This window comes from Carcharodon carcharias, chromosome 8 (assembly GCF_017639515.1).
Source record: "Carcharodon carcharias isolate sCarCar2 chromosome 8, sCarCar2.pri, whole genome shotgun sequence".
NCBI lineage: Eukaryota > Metazoa > Chordata > Chondrichthyes > Lamniformes > Lamnidae > Carcharodon > Carcharodon carcharias.
This window is the reverse complement of record NC_054474.1, coordinates 153011239-153027735: the sequence shown is the minus strand read 5'-3', so window position 1 is coordinate 153027735 and position 16497 is coordinate 153011239. Positions and strand designations below refer to the sequence as shown.

The window sequence follows — 16497 nt, the reverse complement described above, 5'->3', positions numbered from 1 at the left end:
GGGCCGAAGGGCCTCTTCTGCACTGTGTGATTCTGGATGGCTGTATTCTTATTTATTCTTTCACAGGATGTCGGCTACACTGGCAAGGCTGGAAATTGTTGCCCATCCCTAATTGCCCTTTGAGGGTAGTTAAGAGTCAACCACATTGCTGTGGGTCTGGAGTCACATGTAGGCCAGACCAGATAAGGATGGCAGATTTCCTTCCCTAAAGGGCATTAGTGAACCAGATGGGTTTTTTCAACAATGAATGATAGTTTCATGCTTATTCCAAATTTATTAATTGAATTCAAATTTCACCAGCTACCATGGTGAGATTTGAACCCTTGTCCCTAAAGCATTAGCCTGGGCCTCTGGATTATTATTACAATTTCCAATGACACTGCCACTATTCCACCATCTCCCCCACAAAGAGTTGTGGCTCAGTAGATAGCATTTTCTTATTCTCTCACAGGATGTGGGTGTTGCGGACAAGGCCAGTATTTGTTGCCCATCCCTAATTATTCCTGAACTGAGTGGCTTGTTAGGCCATTTCAGAGGGCAGCTAAGAGTCAACCACATTGCTGTGGGTCTGGAGTCACATGTAGGCCAGACTTGGTAAGGATGGCAGATTTCCTTCCGTAAAGGATATTAGTGAACCAGATCGGTTGTTACAACAATTAATGATAGTTTAATGGTCACCATTACTGGAACTAGCTTTCAATTCCTGATTAATTCTTGGAAAGTTCCTTGGATAACCCCCATTGGTCACCTAACATGCCCATCCTCATAGTGCAATGGTTTCCCATAGCAAGCCCTTCATTGTTGGTTTGGATGATTCTTGACCCTCAGGCCAGCATTTTCCCCCATCTTATAGAATCACAGGCAGACAGAATGGTGTCAGCACAGAAGGAGGCCATTTGGCCCATCAAGCCCAGGCTGGCTCTCTTGCAGGAACAATTTATCTAGTCCCACTCCCCCTGATATTTTCCCAAATTACAAATTTTTCCTTTCAAGTGTTTATCCAAGTCCCTTTTGAAAGTTATTATTGAATCTGCTTCCACTGGTCTTGTATTCCAGATTCATGATCTGGAGTTTGTGGCAGGAGAGAGGGGCATAAAATCCATGCAACTAAATAAAATGCCAGTGTTTGTGACCGGCAGGAGGATGGTGTGGATACCACAATCTGTACAAACAATCTGTAAAAACATAAACTTTTAAATTTATTTTATTCATTTTTTTGTCACAGAATGCTGTTAAATACAATTGCATTTGCAACATCTAATTTGCATATAGCAAGGTCCCACAAACAGCAATAGGACCAATAACGAAAAATTTTTGTGCTGTCAGTTGATGAACAGATTTTGGGCAGGCCAGTGCAGGATTTTACTCTTATTCTTCAAATAGTGCAATGGATTCTTTTATGTCCACCCAAGAGGGCAGATATGGTCTTGCTTGGAAGATGGCATCGCCCACAGTGCAGCACACCCTCAGTACCAAGTTAATGCATCAGCATGGATAATACGCTAAATTGTTTTGAAGTGGGGCTTGAACCCACAACTTCCTGACTCAGAGGCAAGTGTGCTCCCAACTGAGACAAGCAGATAATTTAACAATCACTTTTCTAAATCTGAATCACATTTCTTAGGCTGTTCTGAGATTCTCAATCATCCAGGATCTTAGTAGGTGCAGATTCATAGTGTATAAGTCATCACTGAGTGCCAAAACGGCAGTTTGAATTATTGGACCCAGGAAAATAGAAGTGTAATGCTCCATTAGTGCAGCAGACGGTGCACATCTGACTCTGAAGTGAAGGTATCTCATGTGTACATCCAGTTTAACACTGTATCAAGACAACGCTGTATCTGAACTAGAAATGCTAGATTTCCATTTCCTATCCTACCACTGATTTTCCGCCTTAATCAACCCAGCATTCACAAATATTAGGGGTGGAGGTGGGGAATAAAACACAACCATATAAAAGTGCACCGAACTGGTCTCGTTAGCTTTGTGTCATAGCTCCAAGTACCTACCCAACCTGAACCATGTATTTTAGTAATAAGCTGAAAGTCAGCGTTGACAGACAAAACTACTCCAACTCCACCCATCCCATTCCACAGCAGAGGGGTTACTTTGTTATTCTGAGCGTAAATACACAAATTGAAAAGTCAAACTCATAAGTTCAGGAGTACGTTTTTGGACCCATTGAACCTGCTCCGTCATTTATATTCATTGCATCTGCTCCTTTTATTTTCAATTTGCTATGTCATGTTCTGCACCTCCCTTAGTAGCCCTACCTCCCAAGGATGCACCTACCTGCTCTTTAAACACCTCAATTGATTATGCGTCTATGGGTTTACTGCGGCAGTACAATCCACATTTTCACAAACCTCTATGCAAGGAGGTTTCTGACTGCAGAGTATGTCACAGTCTGTTGATATTCTTATGCTACATTCTTATCTTTCCTGCTCAGCCACCTCCACTTCCAGAATGGTTACCTGCGGCAAGCTAATTCAGTTGGATACTTGCTTTCACAGTCTTGTTGACCAAGGAAATTGGCCCCAGCTTGAAACTTTAGCACATTGAACAAACACAGAAAAAGTACAGCACAGCAGGTCTAACACTCCTGCACTACATTTGTTTTTTTTTTAAATAATAATTTACTCATAATATTACATATGTTGTACTGTGACATTTTTCTGTAATCAACCAGCAATTGTTAAGCAATAAATTGCCAGTGATTTGGGACACACGCTAACTGGAATTAAAAAAATACTTATAACATGGCTTTAAGTGCATCTTGAGATTTAAAAAATGGGTGTAAACCACCCTAAACATTTCACTGACACTTTACAGCAAAATTTGACTCTACGAACCAAGTTACTTTCAATTGGTTCAATTAAGTATTTTCTAATGTCAGTTGCAGATTATGTCTTAATCAGACATCACGATCATTCATTCTTTAGCTTACAGAGGACCATGTGTTACAACGTCATAAAAACGCTTGACAGTAACCCATTTGTTCATTGTGATTTTCAAGGTAATTATCTAATCGTGGGGGGGTTTCAGTTAACAGAGCCATAAGTAGATCAATGCCTCGGTCAATCAATCCCAGGGATTCTGTCCATACCAACGAGCTATGTGGAACCTTCTTCCTGTAAGCTTTGTGACTTAAAAGTACAGGTTCACTTTGGAGGCCACAGTCTTACAACCTTTCAATGAGAACAGCTTCTCCTCTTTCGGGTAGTAGACCATACTGCTTGCTATTATGGTGACAATGCTCTCATTCTTCACTCCTCTGGATGCAAGTTCAGCTCTTACACATGACACGACATGTTTAAACTCCAGAGGTAGGAAGGGAATAAAATAGTCAATCAAGTTGGTTTGGATGAGGTTAGTCTGCCAGAACCCATCTGTAAGAGAAATGTTTTTTTTAAAAAAGGTTAATATAGCTAGCAAAATGAATAATTCTGCTCATTTTTATGTTTCTCAGAGTGAGGATATTTTTTAGCTCCCTCCTTTCAGTGCCAATTTTTTCCTCTCCTTCTCTCCCGTAGGCATTGACTCTGATGCTCATTGTCATCCAGTGCATTGCCCTAGTAATCATTGACCACGTGAGACTTGACAGTAAATGTTAGCAACCTGATTCTACCCTCACCCCATCAATACACAGGAACAGATTCAACAGGAGTCACAGGTTAGTGAGCGGAAAAGAGAAGCATTAGAGATTTTTTTTCCCTGTTCCCTGGCACTGAGTCAAGTTGTAGAGAACCCTCAACCACAACCTTGGCTCTTGTTATTTAACTGGAGATTGAAAGTTGAGGTTTGACCTGATCATTATGATTCAGCTAGTCATAGGTTAATTTGCTGGGTCTCCATGGACTCAATCACTACATTCATGGCTCACCATGGCATTTTTCGGTCAGCCCACTAGTACCCTCCACTGCTTTACTGAAACAAATGTGTCAGAGCTTTCAACATAGAGGTACAGGATGCCAGCAGGCTAGGGCTGGGACTGAGGAGAGGACATTTACCCTTTATAGGAACAGGGGGAGGCCATTTGACCACTTGAGCCAAGAGCTCACAGCTGATCTGTGACTTAACTCCAAATACCCATCTTCGCCCCATATCCCTTAATGCGTTCAGTTAACAAAAATCTATCTATCTCAGATATAAAATTAGCAAATTGATTAGCATCAAATGCTATTTGTGGAAGAGAGTTTGAAACTTCTACCACCTTTTGTGTGTAGAATTGTTTCCTAATTTCACTCCTGAATGGTCTGGTTCTAATTTTTAGACTCTGCCCCCTAGTCCGAGACTCCCCAACCAGTGAAAATAGATTCTGCCAATTTACCCTATCTTTTCCTCTTAATATCTTGAAAATTTCATTCAAATTACCCAATAACCTTCTAATTTCAAAGGAACACAACCCTAGTTTGTTTAATTTGTCTTAGTTGAATTTGAACCTAGGCCACAGAAGTGAGAAGACATAGTGCTAACCCTTTGGGCTTTTATTGTTTAACCGATATTTAAGGACAAGGCCATTTTTGGTCTTCATTTTCGAGTGTTCCTTTTAACATAGAATTATAAAATGGTTACAGCACAGAAGGAAGCCATTCAACCCGTGATGTCCATGGCGGCTCTCTGCAAGAGCAACTCACCAGTCCCACTTACCCACCTTTTCCCTGTAGCCCTGCCAATTTTCTTCTCCAGGTAATTGTCCATTTCTGTTTTGAAAGCCATGATTGAATTTGCTTTCACCAAATTCTCAGGCAATGCATTCGAAATCCTAACCACTCACTGCGTAAAAATAGTTTTTCCTCATGTCATCGTTGCTTCTTTTGCCAATCACCTTGATTTGGTGCCTTCTGCTCTCAATCCTTCTGCCAACAGGAATTTCCCCTATCTACTCTGTCCAGACTCCTCATGATTTTGAACACCTCTGTCAAATCTCCACTTAATCTTCCTCTCTCAGCAGGCAACAGCCTTAGGCTTTCCAATCTATATACTTAACTGAAGTTCCTAATGCTTCGAACCATTCTCACAAATCTTTTCTGCACACTCGCTAAAGGTTTAGCATCCTTTCTAAAGTGTGGAGCCCAGAGTTGGGTACAAAATACTTCAGATAAGGCTTAACCATTGTTTTATAAATCTTCATCATTACTTCCTTACTATTATACTCTATGATTTATAAATGTTGAGGAAAGGAACAAAAGCAATGTAGAAGATGTATACAATTCTTCAGTCAGGAACAGGGTGTAGTGGGGAGGGACTGTGAAACAGACAGAATACATTTTGTCAACTGGTATTTTTGTACTCTGTTTTATTCTCCACTTGTGAGTAACGCACACTTACTATTGTTATCGTTGAAGACCATCAAGGAGAGTTCCTCTTCCAGCTGACTCAGCTCAATGCTCTCCCTATCCTTTCCACTCATCAAAATGCTTAAAGTAAATTCATTTATCTTATCACCACCAGAATTGCTATTTGTGGGAAAAGAGAATCAGATGTCATTAATCATCCTTAGCAAGATCAACAAGCATAAAGTGAGACATCACTCCAACAGGGAATTCAAGAGATCCAAAGAGTGGTAAAAATGTAGGACTTGAGACTAATAGTATGGATGCATTTAAGGGGAAGCTAGATGTACATGTCAGGGAGAAAGGATTAGAAGGATATACTGATAGAGTTAGATGAGGAAGGGTGGGGGAGGCTCATGTAGAGCATAAATGTTGACATGGACCATTGGGCCAAATGGCCTGTTTCTGTTCTGTAGATTTGATGTAATTCAATGTAGCAATGGCAGAAAGAGGTGATTTTAAAGCCATTCACGATTTCTTCTACATGATAGTCAAATTTTCACATTTAAGTCCCTCTTGGAGCCAACCACAAAGGGACAATTTTTAACCTAACTCACAGGGTGGGTATCTTGTGGGATCAGATGGAATGGCAGCTTTACCCCCCTGCTCAATATTACACTCAAGTGACTTTGATGGAAAATTAAACCAGGCATAGTGTAAAAGCAGCATTGCACCCAATTCCATAGGTTTCTCAAAGGGAAGGTTAGAGTAAAATTGTCCCATTTGTCCAATACTTAGAAATATTATGACTTTTCACCAGGTTTATTGCTTAATGATCAAGAACAAGATCTCTGCCCAGTTTTTGTCATGTCTAACCTGCTTGTTACTTTGTGCGTACCTACCTCAAGAAGATGAATATTGCTTTTCGATAATCCACTTTGTCAACATCACTGGTGTAGTCCAGGAAAGGTTTGATAGCATTGATGACACCTGGATGCATTTTGTCCATTTCATCAAATATAAACATTGATCTGGGACATAGTGTAACATTTCCACGTATCCACATCTGTAACTCATTCTGTAAATTAAAAGATAAGTGCCCCAGAATAGTGGGCTTTGCTTCACTTCTATGTTTTAAAAAAAAATTTACATCACTTATTGATGTAATTAATTTGTTGAAAGATGATTTAAAGTGACCAATAATAATCACCTTCCTGTGATTTAACTCAAGTTTCATAAAATGGACTAGAATGAGCCGATACTCTCTGGAGGTTATAAGAATGACAGGCGATCTCATTGAAGCACATAAAATTCTTAAGGGCCTTGACAGGGTAGATGCTGAGAGACAGTTGCCCCTGACTGAAGAGTCTAGAACACAGGGGGTCACCGTCTTAGGATAAGAAGCCAGCCATTTAGGACTGAGATGAGGAGAAATTTCTTCACTGAAAGGGTTGTGAATCTTTGAAATTTTCTGCCCCAGAGAGCTGCGGATGCTCAGTGGTTGGATATATTCAAGTATGAGATTGATAGATTTTTGGGGAAAGAAAATCAAGGGATATGGGGAAAGTCTAAGAAAGTGGAGTTCAGGTTAAAGATCAGCCATGATCGTGTTGAATGACAGAACAGGCTTGGGGAACTGAATGGCCTTCTCCTGCGCCAATTTCTTGTGTTCTTAGGCAAGAGAACAAATTGCAAAAAAAGTATTTCTTCCGAATATCATTTACAAGTAATTGGTGGGACACATCACATCTACTGTTAGATGGAAACCAGCTATAAGTTGAGTGTTCCACACTTGGTTTGGACTCCATATTGACGTGAAGGGCAGGTCACCTACACACAGCAATTTACCAATTTTGTTCAGGTATCTAAAGCAGCCAAAAATCCCAGGGAAGCTGGTAACACCTTTCCACTCCCAATCCCCACACCCCCACTCCCAACCGTAACAGCCACCACCCACCACCCCAACCCAACACTACCTCTGCAAAAACACCTGACATCATCGAGTTTTGGCTGACAAGCCATGAAATTTAGTACAGTATATTGGCTCAAATGTAAAATGGAACTGTAGTGCTGCTCTAGCTAATAGTGTTGGGTTTCTGTTTGGGATAGGCAGGCAGTTTAAGATTCAATCTTGGAGGAAGAGGGATGCTTTCAATTAAGTAGGGGTGTTTAAAATGAATTCTTAGGATATAGACGCCGCTAACAAAGTATTTATTAATCTCCATCCTTAATTGCCCTTGAGAAGGTGTTGGTGAGCTGCCTACTTGAATGGCTGCCGCCTGCGTGGGGAAGGTGCTCCCACTCAAGCAGTTAGGGAGAGAATTCTAGGATTTTGACCCAGCGACATTGAAGGAAAGAAGATAACCTACAATTATTAGTACATGTTCTAGAAGTCCCATGATAAATGAAGGAACAAAACAAAATAATACAAACTTCAGTTCAGGGATCATCTAGCGTTAAAAACTAAACAAAAATCAGGATTTTCATGGGTTTTGCAGAATAATGTATCTGTGAGTTTATAATACCAAGAATCTTCATTACATGGAACAGCTTACTAATCATAATTATAACACAGCAATTACCTGATACTGGTCAGTGAGTTGAACATGAGGGAAATGGAGAGTAGACACAAATACGTGGATATATTGGCTTTTCATTCCATTTTTGTAAAGGTTCCGTGCTATTAGTTGACCAACGAAGTTCTTGCCAGTGCCACTGTAACCGTGTAGAGACATGGTGAGGGGTTTCTTGGGATCAGGGATACTTAAAGAACCTTTAATCGCTTTAACGATCACTTCACTTGCAATGTGCTGTCCAAACAGTTTGTGTGTGAAATCCTTCTCTAATCCTATATTAAAAATCAGCAAAGAAAAGTCATGTTAATAAGTAAAAAATTGCATTTATATAGCATCTTTCACTACCTCAGGTCATCTCAAAGCATTTTACAGCCAAAGCCTGTTCCAAGGAAAGTCACTATTGTAATGTAGGAAAGATGGCAGCCAATTTGCACACAACAAGCTCTCAAAACAACAATGTGATAATACTCAAATAATCTGATGTTGATTGAGGGATAAATATTTGGGCAGGACACTGGGGAGAGATCCCCTGCTTTTGTTCAAAATAGTGCCATGGAATTTCTCACGTCCACCTGAGAAGGCAGATAGGGCATTGATTTAATGTCCCATTTGAAAGATGGCATCTTTGAGAGTGTAGCACTCCCTTGGTACTGCATTGGGGCCTCAGTCTAGATTTCTGTGTTCAACTTTCTGGAAATAGATTTGAATGTGAGAATGTTACCAACTGAGGCACAACTAAAACTGCTGCTCATTACATTCCAATGGGTGTATGCTGGTGACAACCAATTCTACCTCTCCACCATTTATTTTCACTGACGCTGCATTGTCAAACTATTTGTCCAACATCCATTCTTGGATGAGCTGTAATTTCTTGTAGTTAAATATTGGAAAAATCAAAGCTATAGTCTTACTGGCAAATAGTATTGACACATTGCAAATAGTAAATGGAAGCTAGACAAGCAGATGAGAGGAAAGGAAATAGAGAATTATGATAATAGATTTAGATGAGGAAAGATAGGCAGAAGCTTGAGTGGAGCATTAAGTCTGGCAATGTTATGGTTGGGCCAAATGGCCTATTTCTGTGCCATATATCCTATTTAATCCTATGTTATTTTCGTATTCTCACTACAAACTCTGTACTATAGCAACTAACAGTAAGAATTGAGATACAAAATTCAACAAATGTTGAAACATCATCACTTGTGTTTCAAAAAAGTCATATTGGACTTGAAAGGTTAACTCTGTTTCTCTCTCCATAGAGGCTGCCAGACCTGCTGAGTTTTTCCAGCATTTCTGTTTTTATTTCAGATCTTCAATATCCACCATATTTGGCTTTTATATCACTTGTCCTTACAGCGGCAGCTTGGTGATATTCTCACTGAAGATACAGCAAGAATACCCATGCATAAAACAAAGAGATTGGCACTAAGTTAAAATGCTCAGAGAGCCGGTGCAGACACAAATAGCGGCCTTCTATCCCCTTCTCTTCATGGGCTTTTGAACTGCAGCTTATAATAGTGAGAGATCCTTTGCAGCACGTTGCCCTCTACCCCCCTGTAGTGTGTAGGAGCAGGTCAAGTAATAAGGTGATTCTTCAACTAATCAAATTCAAGAATTCTCACTGAGACACACAGAGTCTGAACCAGGAAGTCAGCTGTTCCTTGGTGGTTAACAGACTCAACTCTGTGTAAGAAGGTTATGGGTTCAAGTCCCACTCCAGGACTTGAGCAAAGCAATTTAGGCTGATACTCTAGTATTGTACTGAGAGAGAGCTGCACTGTCAGAGGTGCTAACTTGAAGCTGAGACATTAAATCAAGACCCTGTCTGCTTTCTCAGATGAGTGTAAAAGATCCCATGGCATCATTTCAAAGGAGAGGAGGGAAGTGATCTCCAGTGTCCTGGCCAATATTTATCCCCCAACTAACAACACACAAATAGATGATCTTGTCATTACACCTTACTGTTTGTGGAAGCTTGTGGTGCACAAATTGTCTGCCGCATTTCCTAACATTACAACAGGAACTACACTTCAAAAAGCACTTCATTGCCTGTAAACTGAGTTGCGACATCCAGTGGTTGTAAAAATGTTATGCAATTGTATGTCTTTCTTTTTGTTTTTATAAATTTGGATATTTAATTCATTGTAAACTCACACACGGCAAGCAAAAGAAAATGAGGGAAAGAAAGATAGGATTAAGAAAGAGAGATAAAAGGCAACAGAAAAAGAAGTTTTAAAAAGATCTCTAACAATAGTTAAATTCTGAAGGAATGAAATTCCACATTTGTAGAAGTAAATTTTCAGGGTCATAGAGGCTACTTGTCAGTAATTAAGATTTATCATGCCGTTAAAAATTCACATACACCTGAATACACCAACCCCCAAATTTTAGTGGGTAACTAGTGGATAAGTGGCACAATGTTACAACCTTTCTTTGTCATACTATGGAATCTATCAGCAAGGTACCAGTGTAGAGAAGCTTGTGGAGAAGCAGGGCAATCGGAAAGCAGCTTCCTGAATGCTGAGTTAAGGAGTGAAATCAGGAAGTATCTTCACACAAAAGGTAGTGGAAATCTGGAATTCGTTTCCCCCCCCCAAAAGCTATGGAAGCTGGGGTTAGGGTTAGGGTTGGAGCTTGCAAGACAGAGATCGATGGATTTTTATAGGGTAAGGGTATCATTGATATGGAGCAAAGGTGAGTAATGGAAATGGGGTGCAGATCATCCATGATCATATTAAATGGCAGAGCAGGCTTATGGGGAAGAATGGCCAACTCCTCTTCCTAATATTCCTACTTCTCCCATGGTCACAGATTTTATGGGGTAGGGTATTTTTCCCTTGAAGCTAGGAGAAGAAAGTGATTCTCTGAGGTTTTTAGCTTACACTTTTCTAGATTCCACTGCAGAAAGCATTTCTTTATCAATGCAGCCCTCTCATGCTCCTGTAGACACCAGAGTGTGGCCAGGGAGTGACAACCAGAGAGAATAGGCACAATCTGCTCTGAAATCATTGCTTTTCATTGTCACATATCACTTGTCCTTACAGTGGCAGCTTGATGATATTCTCACTGAAGCTATAGCAAGAATACACTTGCATCAAACAAAGAGATTGGCACTAAATTAAAATGCTCAGAGAACCGATACAGACACCATGGGCCGAATGGCCTCCTTCTACACTGTAACAATTCTGTGGTTCTGTGAAAGTATCATCAGGTCAGAAATCATGGAGACTTTGATATCCTTTGTTTCTCTAGTATTTTTGTTGAAGCTTGATTTTTAGTTAGTTATGCCTGATATAATATCTGAGAAAGAGGAATGTTGGTCCAAGGATAGATGAACCACAACAGTTTACATTTATATAGCACCCTTAACATAGTCAAATGTCCCAAGGCACTTCACAGGAGTGATAATAAAACAACATTTGGCACTGAGCCACATAAGATATGAGGACAGATGACCAAAAACTTTGTCCAAAAGGAAGGTTTTGAGGACTGTCTTAAAGAGGGGGAGGTCAAGTAGTGGAGAGGTTTATGGTGGTGGGGGGCCGGGGGGGGAGGGGGGGAGAATTACAGACCTTAGGGCCCAGGCATCTGAAGGCATGGCTGCCATAGGGAAATTAAAATTGGGCATCCACAACAGGTCATAATTAGAGGAGCGCAGAGATCTTGGGGGGTGCTGTAGAGCTGGAGGAGCTCACAGAGATATGGAGGGGTGAGGTCACAGAGAAACGAGAAGTTTAAAATCGAGGCATTGCTGGACCAGGGTCACCGAGCACAGAGAGTGATAGTTGGATGTGATTTGTTGTGTGTTAGGATACGGGGAGCAGAAGTTTGGATGAACGAATGCTTACGCAGGATGAAGGACATGAGGCCAGCCCAGAGAGCACTGGAATAGTCAAGACTAGAAACAAAGACATTTTCCACAGTTGTCATCATTTCAATAAAACTAAAATGTACAGTTAGAAAGCAGTTTAATTTAAAACTTGACCTTCTTCATCCAGTGATATCCAATGACAATCACAGCACTCAATGCTGATAAAGCAATAGATGAGAATTCCCACTAGTGCTATCACCACTCCTAAACCTGTTCCAACAAAGTATGCACCATTCAGCTTTGCCATGTCTGGTAGGTCTGCTCTTGGTAAGTTCTATCATGTAAATGACTGAAAAACAAAGGAGACATTTTGAAAAATTAAGTGGCAGTTCCGATGAATTTGCTAAATATATCGTAGCTTTTAACAGTGGTGGTCTTCAAGCATGTTAGCTGTGACACTCCTGCCTCTCAGTCAGCAGATTGTGGGAGTCTCACTTCTCTGACTTGAGTACAAAATCTAGACTGGTACTCCCTTCTGTGAAGAAGTGTTTCCTAATTTCATCCCTGAAAATTCTAGCTCTGGTTTTTAGACAATGCTTCCTGTTCCTAAATGTTCAAACCGGCAGAAATAATTTCTCTCGACCCTATCTGTTCCCCTTCATACCTTGAAAACTTTGATCAAATCACACCTTAACCTTTTAAATTCCAGAGAATACAACCCTAGTTTGGTTAATCTCTCCTCGTAATTTAACCATTGGAGTTCAGATATTATTCCAATAAATCTACCAAGCACTCTTTCTAAGACCAATGTATTCATTCTAAGGTGTGCTCCTCAGAATTGCTCACATTGCTCCAGGTGTAGTCTAACCAGGGCTTAAATAGCTGTAGTATAATTTCTACCTCCTAGTATTTTAGTCCTCTAGATATAAAGAGCATCATTCCATCAGACTGTTCGATTATTTTCTGTACCTATTCCCAGCATTTTAATGATATATGGACCTGACTCCCAGGTCGTTTCTAGCTTTTCACCATTTGGAAAGTATCCTGTTCTATTCTTTTTAGGTCCAAAGTGAATGGCCTCATATTCGCCTACATTGAAATTCATTTGCCACAATTCTGCCCATTCACTTACCAATATCTCTTTGCAATTTTACAGTTTTCACCTATACTGCTTATAATGCCATCTATCTTTGTGACATCAGCAAACTTGGATATGTGGCTTTTTATTTCATCATCACCTATACTGAACTTAATTCAACAACTAAATGCCCATTCTGCAAGTTTATCTGTGTCTTGTATTTTGTCACAGTCTCTCTTTTTATTGACTACATCCTCCAATTTAGTGTCGTCCTCAAATTTAGAAATTATGGGCTGAATTTTCCCAACCTGGTTTTATTCCAGATGTCAGGACAACTTTCGAGTCACGACCCAGTTCACCGTAGTTACGAGTCTGCAGGTCCAATTGCCCTGGAAGAACCCAATTAAGCCTGCCTCCAGGATCACTGTCCAACTAAAGATGGTGGGCAGGTTGAGGAGGTGGGAGGCGCAAGATTTACAGGGCTTTAGCAGATTTAGCAGCGTTCACTGTGGCTGCAGTGAGAATGCTGCTGAAGTGAATGGCACAAGAGAGGAGGGATGCATGAGAAGGCTAAGGATCAGGTAGCCATCTCTGCACCCTCCAGCACTGTCTGTGACTGCAGTCTCCAGGAGCTGCTCTTGCAATAGTGAGTCTCTGCCTATGGATGACCTCATGCTGATTTTAATGTTCAGATTGCATGTTGTTTTCACGCTACTTCAACCTCCCATTGTGCACTGACCACCTGTGAGTTAATGAGTAGCAGAGACTATGGAGATCCCATGTGCCACTGGTAAAACACTCTTTTCCTGGCAAAAAGGTTGCCAGTTGATTCAATAACAACACCACTGAGTGGATTGCCGGACACGTGCACAAGCCGGCTTTGGGAAAAGCAGCAAATACATCCGCATTCCTTCTAAAGACATTTGTTCTAATTTTCCAAGCCCACTCTGCTACCTCCAAACCCACCTCCAAGGGCCTGGGAAAATCACCCCTTACCCACCTATACTTCTGATTCCCAAGTCCAGAATGTTAAAGCAAATTATGAATAACAGTCACCTCAGTGCCAATCCCTGAGGAACAACACTGCCCACCTTTTGCCAGTCTAAGTAACAACCCTTAACCCATCCTCCCTATCCATAGGAATTTAGGAATACAGGTAGGCCATTCGGTCCTCTCTTTTTGTTTGTTTTGTAGCCTTCTTGCTATCCATTCTCTGACTTTAGTCTTACGTGGGGTACCCTATCAAAGACGGTCTGAAAATCCAAATGTAATACATCTATGACATTAACCTTGCCTACTCTTTCTGCTACCTCTTCAAAAAATTTACTAAGGCTTGTAAACATGACTTTCTCTTTGGAAATCCGTGATGACTAGTATTTATTAGATTTTCGGTTTCTCGTGATAATACAATGAAGTAAAACATGCCAGCAGGGGTACAGAGGGGAGCACTCTTCCCTCTGAGCCAGAGGGTTGGAGGTTCAAGCTCCCCTCCTGACAATTGAACACAAAATCTGGGCTGATGCTCCAGTGCAGTACTGAGTAAGTGCTGCACTATTGAATGAGACCTTGAACTGAGGCCCCATCTGCTGTCTGGAACGGATTTAAAAGATCCCACAATTTCGAAGAAGAGTAGGGGAGTTATCCTCTGTGTTCTGGCCGATATTGATCCCTCAATCAACATCATTAAAACGGATTATCTGGTCAGTACTACATTGCTGATTGTGGGATCTTGCTTTGTGCAAGTAGGATGCCGTGCTACTGAGCCTGTGTTTTGAAACTCACTGAAAGGTGCCATATAAACGCAAGTCTTCAAAATGGGCAACTGTATATGAAAAGCCTATGTTAATTTACTTCGAAGTTTAAGGATCCAGTTCTAATATTACACCTGATACTTTTATCTGCTCTACTTATAGTTTAAGATTTTGCATGGTTCATGAAGCGGAAATGCATCGCGCCAGGAAAGAGAAAATTTAATACTTTCTGAACAAAATTGTCTCAAACTTCTGGCACTGCGATTCCCACCCCGGCCGGGAAATGAAAATGAATCGTTTCTTTAGCAAATAAAACTTACAAATTGCAGCGATGTCGATTGTAAAACAGATTCGCAAAGAACAAGCGAAAGAGAAAACGAAAGTTTGAATTCACTTCCGGACCGACAAGCCAGATTGAAACGATCCTCCTACTGACAAATTTACCCAGGGAGAGGACAGAGACCCAACACTCACACTCCCCAACTCCCTCATCCCCTCCCCAGCAAACCCAAACCCCCTCACTCCTTCCCCAACGAACCCGACCTGCTCATTCACTACCTGTCTCTCGCATCAGCCAACACAATCACCCTCACTGACCACATCTAGCACTCCTCCCACCCCATGCCTGTATCCCCCTCACTGCCAAACCCCTTACTTCCCCCCCACCATCTGCTCAATCCCCCACCTGCCACTCCACACTATCTCCCTCAACCTCTCCGTAACTAACTTATCCAACCCTCACCCCACTTTCAATCCACACATCCACAATATCCATCACTCTCTCTCTGCTCAACTCAACCTTCCTAATCCACTGTATACCCCTCAACCCCTTCTCCACCTCATCCTCCTAGTCCCCTCATCCACCACTCTGTCGTTCGCAACCTCTCCATGCACATCCTGTACTTCCGAACCACCTCTTCATTCCCCCACATTCCCAAAACCTCCCTACCCCCTCTACACGTTCTCATCTCCCTCTCCACTCCTTCATCCCCCTCCAACCCCACCCACTCCCTCCGCTTCAACCCCCACTTTCCCTCCTGTCTAACCTCTGACCCTCCCTTCTTTCTAACCCCCAACTCCATCTCCCCAAAATCCTCCTCTCCAACCTTCCTCTCTATTGCTTTCCAACCCCCCTCCACTCCTCCCACCAACCCTACCCCTTTTTCTCTGTTCTGTACCTCCTACCACTGCCCATCAACTCCCCCCCCCCCCCCCCCACCCCTCAACCCTTGCTCCCCAGGACAGATCCATCCCTGTAGTTACCAGTTGAAAACACGGCCTGTCATGTTGATGTTTGTGTTACAAGTGTCTTTCCCCAAGCTAATGTTAGTTCAACTGATATTTAAAAACTGTTGAATTTTAAATCCAGTAATTTCACTTGTATTTGTTGACAGAAAAGGTAAATTATCTATTTTCTTAAAACATGAAATATTCTAACAAAAGTAGAAAGTGAGGATAATTAGTTGGAGGATTAGAGTGAGCTGAGTGTCAGTGGAGTGACAGATAAGGGAGGGTAAAAGAGTTAAAGTGGGTAATTCAGAGAGAAAGAAGTAGAGGTGTTCGTGAGGTAGTAGGTTTGAGAGGGTTTGTGGAGTGGTGAAGGTGCAGAATACTTGATGGGGACAAAGGGTAGAGGGATAAGAACAATTGATTGGGTAATGTGATTGGAAGGGAGCTGCCAAGGTCCATGTTTTCCTACAATCTCTTTCCTAAAGGCCATTCCCAAAGGTTCCTTTCCCTGCAGAACACTTGTTTATTGTAAAGCTTTGTTTAACATCCATTGAAACTTTGGTTCGCACGTCTGTCTTTACAAGTAAAAAATCTCGAATGGATCTGCGCCTGACCGCATATTTATGTCACCAGTCTGTGGGCTAGTAACCAGAATGGAGTTTCAAACAGAAATTCAAGCTAGCAGTCTATTCAACATTGGCTTCTCAGTTTGTGTTAACAACGTGGTGTCAAATCCTTATTGGAGGTTTGGACAGTAGGTCGAAATCCATTCACC

The 16497-nt window shown here is 41.4% G+C and overlaps 1 protein-coding gene across 1 annotated transcript; it reads right to left on the bottom strand.

Moving 5' to 3' along the window:
* Positions 1-1188: 1188 nt before the first annotated feature.
* Positions 1189-14896, bottom strand: LOC121281362 (torsin-1A-like). Its single transcript, XM_041194296.1, has 6 exons — positions 14813-14896; positions 11838-12012; positions 7859-8124; positions 6179-6354; positions 5332-5459; positions 1189-3389 (listed from the first exon to the last, which is right to left on the bottom strand). Exons 2-6 carry the CDS (start codon positions 11968-11970, stop codon positions 3148-3150), a joined length of 945 nt encoding a protein of 314 aa, XP_041050230.1. The 5' UTR covers positions 11971-12012; positions 14813-14896; the 3' UTR covers positions 1189-3147.
* Between the last annotated feature and the right edge of the window lie 1601 nt (positions 14897-16497).

What these genes read in the sequence shown, in the direction of transcription:
- LOC121281362 (XM_041194296.1), bottom strand. Translation starts at nt 11,970, where the DNA reads ATGGCAAAGCTGAATGGTGCATACTTTGTTGGAACAGGTTTAGGAGTG. An exon ending in GATATCACTGGATGAAGAAG is followed by an intron (nt 8,125 to 11,837) that starts GTCAAGTTTTAA and finishes TTTTTAATATAG; the next exon opens with GATTAGAGAAGGATTTCACA. An exon ending in GCAATATTCATCTTCTTGAG is followed by an intron (nt 5,460 to 6,178) that starts GTAGGTACGCAC and finishes TCCCACAAATAG; the next exon opens with CAATTCTGGTGGTGATAAGA.